The sequence below is a fragment of the Eucyclogobius newberryi genome, unplaced genomic scaffold (genome assembly GCF_026437365.1).
Source record: "Eucyclogobius newberryi isolate DKJ021-1_F unplaced genomic scaffold, fEucNew1.0.hap1 SCAF_8, whole genome shotgun sequence".
Lineage (NCBI taxonomy): Eukaryota > Metazoa > Chordata > Actinopteri > Gobiiformes > Gobiidae > Eucyclogobius > Eucyclogobius newberryi.
Genome location: NW_027316500.1, coordinates 5,952,385 through 5,961,746, shown reverse-complemented (window position 1 = coordinate 5,961,746; position 9,362 = coordinate 5,952,385). Strand labels below are relative to the sequence as shown.

The 9,362-nt window shown below is 41.2% G+C and overlaps 1 protein-coding gene across 7 annotated transcripts in view; it reads right to left on the bottom strand.

Annotated features, from left to right (window-relative positions):
* Nucleotides 1-8,445: 8,445 nt before the first annotated feature.
* Nucleotides 8,446-9,362, bottom strand: part of pax2a (paired box 2a) — a 40,431-nt gene continuing 39,514 nt past the window's right edge. For 2 of the 7 annotated variants that reach the window (XM_072437010.1, XM_072437011.1), the window contains exon 12: nucleotides 8,449-9,273. In XM_072437010.1, coding sequence (XP_072293111.1) covers nucleotides 9,152-9,273 — 122 coding nt within the window. In that variant the 3' untranslated portion in view covers nucleotides 8,449-9,151. Of the gene's footprint in view, nucleotides 9,293-9,362 lie in introns of all 7 variants that reach the window. The other 5 variants (XM_072437009.1, XM_072437016.1, XM_072437012.1 and 2 more) reach the window with 5 other exon arrangements.

Here is a 9,362-nt window from a genome sequence, read left to right as displayed (position 1 = left end):
AACGATCCAGGACTAGTTTTGCATATTCTCTTGTTTTATTTCATCGGGTCATTGTCAACTTTTGGAGATGTTAATGCTCTGTCTGGAACGTTCCACAGTAAGGAACATTCTGTTATCTATTAATTCTATTGCAATACAGTGGTTAAAAGATCCTGTGAGAAGGTGTATTCTTATTATGAGTGAGGACGCCTCTCCACAGATCTGTCCTGTGACCTTCTTGTCTCCATTGAAATATCTGTTTAATGCAAAAGAGGCAACGCAAAAACACCAATTTCATGAACCTCACTTTCTCTGTCTTTTAATTGAACCAAAAATGAAATCAAAATACAGTTTATAACAATAACATGAACTGTCCGCCATTGAACGATTTTCACTCTTACCTCCAATTCCCTCCCAATTCCCTTCACAAAGATCCAAGCTCTTTTGGAAAATGACATAATCAGGTAGCGCAGCATATTTAGCGCTTAATTACACGACGTCTCTCACAATAGCCGTTCAGCAGCCTAATCCCGCTCCTGGAGGCTAAATGACTGTTCGCCGACTGATGGAAACGCGACGACGATGGCGTTTTAGCACATATTTAGCAGATGAAAGCCGACTGGAGAAGCATTGCCCCTAAGTAGACAGCTCTTCCCCGCTGTTCATTATTCTAATTGTGAACTATTTGGGTGCTCTGGTCTCCAACGTGGCGGAGGAGGTCTTTAGCCTCGCGCCGAGTCAATCAATGCTCACTCATTACAAACATCACAAAGTCGTGTTCTTGTCGCCTGGATGGTCTCGGCCTCATAATCGCGCCTCTGTCAGGATCCCAATCATAGAAGCCCCCCCCCCCCCCCCCCCCCAGCCGCCACATTGAAGTAATCTCAGACTGATCGTTGCAATATTGTAGTTTGTTTTTGTGGGTTTGAAAAGCATTTGTTGTAAAGGCAAGGATGCTGGTCGTAAGTAACGTCTTTAATCGTTTTTAAAAGTCACATTTCTTTATCTCCAGACTAAATAATACAAGGGCGTAATAACATATTTTAGTAACGGAACAATGTGTGTTCACTGCACATTTGATCGGTATGATATTGTGTTAATGCAGCTATAATCATGTCTTATAAGGGACACGTTATTGTTCCAGGGGGTGAAATTTGTCCTGAACTAGGCTTATTTTGCCTGGTTTATATAGATTACAATTTAAATCCAATCCATCTTTATTTGTATAGCACATTTTACCAACATAAAGCTTCCAAGGTGCTGCACAGAATACAGAGCAGGCATAACTTCCAGAAACAGAATATTCCTAATAAAATACGTATACAATATAGCACAGTTTCAAACCATAAATACCTGGGGGTAAAAAATTAAATGCCAGGGATGAAAAGTAAAAGAAGAAAAAAGCTGCTGCGTGAAGGGGAGAAAGAGTTTGGGGCCGACCACAGAAAAGGCGTGGTCGCAGGAGGGTCAGTGAAGTTAGAGGACTCACCAACTGGACCAGTCTTAATTGTAGCACAAATGACATAAGCTGTAGCTAATAGAGTATAGAGTCCATTAACCAAAGCTTATGTCACAAACCGCACATACTTACTTATGCTTTCTATTATATGTACACATTTCTTGGCTGATGTTTCCCATGTAGTCATTGGCTGATTGTGGATTTCTTATGTCCACGGTTAAAGCTGCTTGTTATAGCTTTGACCCTGATGTGATTTGATCCTGTTCTAGTCCTGGTTTAGTTTAGTTTAGTCCCAATGTTCATGTCTGCAGCCTCATATACTGTGGACATTGTGGCTATTTTTTTAGCTTCTGCAGGTTTCAAACTAAATGCTGTCCTTGAACTTAGATTGAGTTTTTGTTTCAAGGAACAGTTGTTGAAACGGCCACGATGCAAAACCAGGTTTCTATGCAGGTCCTGATAAACTGTTGGAAGAAATATAAAAACCCATCTTTGCTCATTAACTGCTCAGTACATTACAGAATCTCATGTCACCCCACCTCATTTGCATCATTCTTAAACAACTGTCAATTGCCTTCATAACAGACCTAGACCACATACAAGCCCACTACCCATGGCCATACCATAGAGGAGCCCGTTCCCATTCCCCACGGTAACTCATTTGGGATTAACAGAGTTAACGAAGACACCGCAGTGAACAAAACAGCGCCACTAATTAAAGGCGGTTCTAATGAGGGCTGCTTGATTGACACGGCGGGGCTGGCCTCTCCCCTTGTCACCATCAGCCCTGACAGCCACATGATGGGGATGACGGCAGACCCCCGTGCCGGCAGATGACAGCCACATCACCAGACACAGACCACTGTGGCTCCACCATTCAGAAGAGGAGGGCCAGGAAGGGGAAGTAAGTCCTGGTCAAGGCGTGTTGACACAAGAGATGCTACGAGGTGAGAGTAGAGCCTCCTGGAAGTTGGTCAAAATGGTTGTGTTTGGACATTATAGCTATCTATGAAGTAGGCCTACAATGGACACTGCAAAGTTGTGTTCGTACAAGCTCACACAGTTTGTCGGGATGGGTAAACTCTCCTTTGCATTGAATCCATTCTTCTTTGATTTAGTTGGAAGAGAGCAGTTCCTGCAGAACCCAGGGCAGGGACCCTTCTCCACATGTCGAGCCAAGATCTTGGTGGTGAAAATAATTGTAGTTGTTAAAATGATCATAGGACACGCGAGCACAATCCAGTTCTTCTTCTTGCGTAACCCGGATAGAAAAAAAGACAATACTGTCGTTGTCTTTAAAAAAAACTGGAGCATACAAATGAGTCCTTTTCCTTTCACCCATTTCTTCTATGCCATTCACTACGTTCACATGCACAGATCACTCCGAGTCCACTTTTAATCCATTTTAGTCTCCAGACTGCTCTTGTCCCAGTTCACCAGTCTCCAGTAGGACCAGAGAACCCAACAGGTGAGAGATCAGGTGTACACCCGGTGCCTAACACCGGGTGTACACCTGATGTGAGTCGGGAGAGATCCGGGATCCACAAGACATAAAAAGTGATTAAAATCTTGCGGAAAGTATCCAGAAGGAGTCTATTTTTAACCAAGCCCACAGTTGTCAGGTCATTAGGCGAGTGTTCTTGCGTGAACCTCGTGAATCTGGCAGCGTTATGCACCACAGTACACCACAGTCAGTCTGCAAGTAACCCACTCAAAACACATGCCGCACCCACATCTAGGGTATCTAGTAATTTACCATTAGCAACTGTGTAATTATAATTGCTACAACAAACAGCTTTCATACATATAACCACACTTATACAAATATACATAAGCGACATCTCATTACGTTGAGCATCTGATTTTCAAAAAGGCTGCATGTCTCACACGTTACTTTAACATAGCGGACCGTAACATGCTGGTCTGCTGAGAAGGAGCCGGAGTTTGTCGAAAATGAGTGAGTTCAAGCACAGGTCTGATATTTTCCTGTCCGTCTCTCACCTGAGTGTGATCCCACTGCACTGCTACAAGCACCAGATGTGTTCATGGGATCTTTGAGAGCCAAAGCGCTATCTATCTATCAATCGTAGGTCCTGGGTCTGCAAGCATTTGAAGATCTTGTTTGAATTGGACCAGATCATCCTGTTCTCCTGGTGCGAGCAATTCCAATGCAGTTCTCCCAGGATGCTTCCAGAAATGCTTCCTTAAATCTTTAGCCAGGTGGGTCTAGGTCGAGGATGATCAACTTAACGCCACATAAAACACGTCACATTCACGGTTTGGCCTCTGTGCTGCCTGAAGAGCTCATTTGCTAAAACAGATATCTCCATCTCCGTTCTTTTCCTTCTGACACCACCTTCTCTAGTATAATTGAGAAGATTTGCTCGAGAAGGGATGGAATGACGATCGATTCGGCGCTCGAAAACGGCGTTAAGACAAAGAGTAAATTGTGAGCCTTTTGCCATTTTCTTTTTGTAAACGAACACTTCCGTTGCATTTCAAAACACTTTCTTATTTACTCGCCAATGCTTGAACGAAAACTGCATTTATTCTGACAAAGACAACTTAACTTGTCAAGGGTGGAAAAGTACAGTAAACCACAAACACAATGGTATAGTTTGGCTCCTCTCCTGCTGTCTCCTCAGTGTATATATTAGCAGTGACAGACATGAATCATGCCAAATAGGCGTCTAGCTGTAGGGCCAAGTTGACAACGAGGGTGAAGTGTTTGAGTGAATCCGGCGGGCGAACTGTGGGCCCCCATGGCAGGGCCCCTCACATGCTCCCCGCGCTCGTTCGTGTGTGTGTGTGTGTGTGTTAGCGCGCTCGCATTGTGTCTAGAAGCCCCAAGGATGACAGGTGCTTTCCGTAATGCCTAACTGATGAGAGCCAATCAGTGCGGCCCATTCTACTGGCGTGTGTCTCTTCTCCTGTTGTTGTCATCTGGCCCGCTAAAGTAAAGAAGAAGCTTGACTGACAGATGCATCCGGAGTTCACAGTTTATTGGTTTTCTCCGAGAGAAGCCAGATATGCCAATTTAGACAGGGTAGTGACAAAAAAAAAGTTGCTATCTAAATGGAATAATTTTACCACTGGGAATTCTCAGCTGGGAGAAGAGGGGAAGCTGGTGTCTATGTGAGATTGTAGATTTTAACAAGGCCTGAATGACAAACACATAGGACAGTTAGGGGGCTGACAGAAACACCAGCTTTTGATGCTTCACAGGGGATCCATGAAATAAACAATAGGCAGAGGAAGGAAGCAGAGGAAAATGGAATTACAACTCGGCGGGATTGTGTGCGCAGAGAGTCGGGGCGGAGTGGTGTAGCAGGATGAAACCAATGCATCATTAAATATACTGGAGTCAGAAGCTGGGGCAACGCTCCCCTGGTTTCCAATACTTTTCTATTCCCCGCTGCACGGCTTTGAAAACAAGCGCGCCAATGCAACTGCAATTATCTTATGATAGATTTATACTGAAACAATATCATCATACACTATAGAGGCAGTAGGTTTATTTGGCAAAGTGAAGCGGTTCTGGGACGTCACCTTTAAAAACGTCTGCTGTATAAATGATGCCGAGGAGCAATTATAACGCCGGTGTTTGGGATTGGTTTTATACATTTGGAAGTTTCTAGTACGTGGGCTGTGTTCTGTTTTCTGATTGGCTATGTATTTATCCAATTGGATTTATTCAGCGTTCACGTTCCGCCTCCTAAATAAAAGCTGCTAAATGAGGTCGTGGCTTCATTACCAGAAATCCGTTAATTCCTACATTTGGTGGTTCGATCTCAGCTACTGCCAGTGCATTTTGTTTAGTTGTGAGCAAGTTGAGTTTGGGTGAAGGATTAAAGAATCAAATAGATATTGCTTGACTTTATAATATAATATAAAATGAGGAGAACTCAAAACAAGCCTTTTTACACTTGTGTTGGGAAGAAACTAAATGAAAACACATGATTCAGAACACTAGTTTTGAGTAATCTTATTTGGTACAGCTTTGGTATCACATACATTTAGTTAGAGGCGTTCAGAATACAGTTACTTACTAAAATCAGAGGAATACCTTGTGGTACTTCATCACATATTTTAGGCTTCAAATTTCACCGTATTAGTGAGAAAAGTAGAAAAGACTGCTCTTATGTGTGAGCAAATGAATAATGGCTGTGTTTTTACTCTATAATATAATGAAATTCAAGTGTATTCAGAGTACAGTACTTTGACTGGATAATATAACTAAATATATGTTTTTAAATACATTTGAATGCAGGTGTTCAGTATTCTGAAACTAAATATATTTTTGTACATCCCCATCACATTATAATCCCTAAATCTTAAAATTAAATGAGTAAAAATGTGTTCCCAGACCATGAAGAATACATGATTTGTTTTCCACACATTTTGACACTCTAATCTTTTCTAATCTCCTTGGATTCATAGACACAGACAGTAATTGGCGCGATGCACAATCACTTTCTTCTGCTGCTGATTTCTGGACCTTCTTAAAACATGATCAAAGTGCGTTTGTGTTTTACATCCTAATGTATTCACGTCACACCCTGTTATGATCCTTCCATATTTGAAAACCATAACCTGCACATCTTGTTCATAAAGCGAAGCATCAATACTCTGTCCACCCTCGTCTCACTCCCGGATCCTTCAACCTTCTATCATGTTGTTATGAGGTTAATAATGAGAGCACACAAAGTCAACGACTGACATATAAAAGATTTTATTTCTCATGTGCACAAAAGGAATTGGAACAGAGAAGAGAACAATGATTGAGGCCATGAGGCTTTCCGTACAGATTTTCATCAGAAATCCTTTTCCACGTCCGTGACACATCTCCTGTATCATCTTTACAACGGCGGGATTCCTCCGGAGGTGCTCCACTTTCTGTTTGAATGACGGCGGAGCGCTTCATTTTCAGATATGTCGAGCTGCGTGTCGACAGAAATAGGCAAATCCCAAGGGCAATTCGAAGAGGATGGAATTTCTTGGGGCGACCGCAGACGGATAACTGGTTAACCCTGGAATCACGTGTGTGGGATGGAGCCAATTGTTTAAACTGATGTCGGACATGGAACATTTACAGAAGGAAAATGCAGTTTGAACGGCCTAATCTCATTTACATGGAAGCACAGACGAGCGTTTATCACAGGTTAAAACTGGAGTAGGCATTTTTGTTGTCGCTGAAACAAAATAGTAATCGCCAAATTGAAGTACTTGTTACTTGTACCCAAAGTGGACAAACGTTGCAAGAAATGTTGCTAAAATAGAACCGTTTGTCCTTCCGTAGTTGTTCCGTAATAAATCACGTTTGCCCTTTTACTGTTATGGCTTTTTATAAACAATATTTCTCACTCCATCTTGGACATAAATATCATAAGCAATCATAAACAATCTGTGTGAATGTTGCCATGCTCGCAGTCTGGCGTGACGGACAAACGGAAGCAGAGATTGGACATTTTTGCACATTGCGCCTTTTATAATCTCCTCCACAAAAAATAAAACTTGGGGATTATTTTGTCTGAGCCCAACCACAAACAATGATACAGAAAGCCATTAAACTCATTGCATAGTGACATAAAACATCATTATGACATTCAAATCAAACGGACAACAATGGACAGCCCATGCGCGCACGGACCGCGTACCGTAGAACATTGAGACACAAGTAATGCGTGTTTTTTCAGTGAGTTTTATCTACAAAGGGAGCCAGTACATCTCGTGATACTGTAGTGGTGGAATTATTTACACAGAAGAAAAGAAATTGTCTTCACATTATTCACAAAATCAATCTACAAAGCAGCATCGGATGGGACGGTAAGTGACGCTAGCATTACAGTCAAAAACAGTGGTGTTTTCGGAGTTCAGTGTTCGACTAGTCATTTCAAAAGATAATACTGCTTTATTTATGCATACATATACTGTAAATAAAATATTAAATATCAAACTAAGTCTTTGGCAAATGTAGTAAAAGTACATTCACAACAAATAATAGCAAACGTAGGAGAAAGTGTTGCGTAGGGAGGTGGCAAATACGGAAATTGATATCGTTAAACAGGCAAGAAATTGGGTTTGTAAGGCAATCGTAGACGCGTGTTTAACTGTGTAGGCATCTAGTGGTATGACTTTGTTGTTGAATGAATTGGATTTGTCCGCTAAGAAATGTATGTCCAAAAAGGTCCAATTTTACATAATCAAGCCTGATGCAACTTTCCAAATTAGCTATAGGTAAATGTACGTGAATGTATTTAAAACAGAAGATATAGTGCAAAAAAATCATGCATGGATTGAATGAGGAGAAATGGTTCAGACATTTTTACATGACATAAAATAATTTAAACTCTGGGAAAACTACAGTGGTTTTCGACAAATGATTTACATTTTTACATGTGATTGTTTGCCACAGGGAGGACGCTGCTGCCGTACGACGTGCCGGGTGTGGAATGAGAGCAGATGGAGTCAGAGCGCCGGAGTAGCCAATGGGACTGGCTATCGCTAGCATTTATTTATCAGTATAATATCGGGGATCCACAATATTGGTTCAAGTTTGATCAATGGAACCGTCTCCCTCGGACTCCTCTCGCATTAGAGCACAAAATTATTCAGGCTGTGTTTGAAACCACTCCAGAATCACCAACGTGTTCATGTTAGCGAAGGTAAGCTAACATTAAGCTGCTAAGCTATTAAAGCTGCTAACTTGTAACTTTTATCATTAGGTAACAATACAGTTTAGACTTATAATATTGTTATCAGCTACAAAAAGACTTGCTGGACCAGATTGGTAAGATTAAATGCCAATTTCATGAAACATGCTAGCAACTGTTAGCGTTAACAATAGTCTTGTTTAGCTTCGGATTCAGGGGTAATTTAAACGTATTATTCCAACTAGAGGTGGGATCTTTATCAGAAAATGTATAATATGTTTGGAGATAATATCAAGTAAATCATGTATAATTAAAACTATTCAAAATGACCTCAACTTTTTGAGGTCATTTTTAATAGTTAGCCAAATAGGAATATAAGGGGATATTTCTGCAATTTTCAGGCAAATTGTAACATATTCCTGATGCATTGTGAACATTATTGTTATTAGCATAATGAAAAAAAAGAAAAAAAAATATACATTTTTGTTCATATCGCCCACCTCCATTTTCAAATTTAAATTATTAAAATTTCTAAATAAGAATGTAAACTGACTTTAATGTTTTTACAAATTCCTAATTCGTTAAATTTGAATGCTACTTCATGATTGTTGGTCAGTGCAGCAAAGTGTGATCCAGTGGCATAAGCAGCCTAAAGCGTGATGTAGTGACGAGGTGTTTCAGATACAGCCTGTGCTTAATTGTGTACAGGAATGTGAAAAACTATGAATAAAATAACAACAACAACAACAGCAACAAAGAAACAAAAAATAAAAACCCACAACATATTTCCACATGGTATTCTTCACACTGTTTGTCTTCAATTAATATTTTATAATATATATATTTATATAATCTCTTAAAGTCATTCTTGGAACTGTCCGGGCCTTTGAGAGAGCGATGAGGTCTGATCACTTGCAGTTCACCTTTAATTTAGACCCAAACGTGTGAATTAGGCGTCGCTGCTCCGGTTCTGCTTCCTGCTTCCTCATCCCGAGTCATGTGACCACTGCGTCCGTGAATGCGTTCCGCTCCTCTGCCTCGCTTTGACCTCAAGTGTTGCTCAGACGGGGACAATATGGAGGCCCAAGCCGTGGCCCTGCAGTTTGAGCTGGTCGCCGTGGTAACTAGTGGCGGTCGTAGGCAGTGGCAGCAGTGGGAGGGGCGGAGCCACGGGATGCGGCACTATAATAATAAGGGGAACCTGAAAGTTAACAGAAGAATGAGCCGATGGAATCCATGAGTTCAGACATAGTATCAACACTGTTCATGCT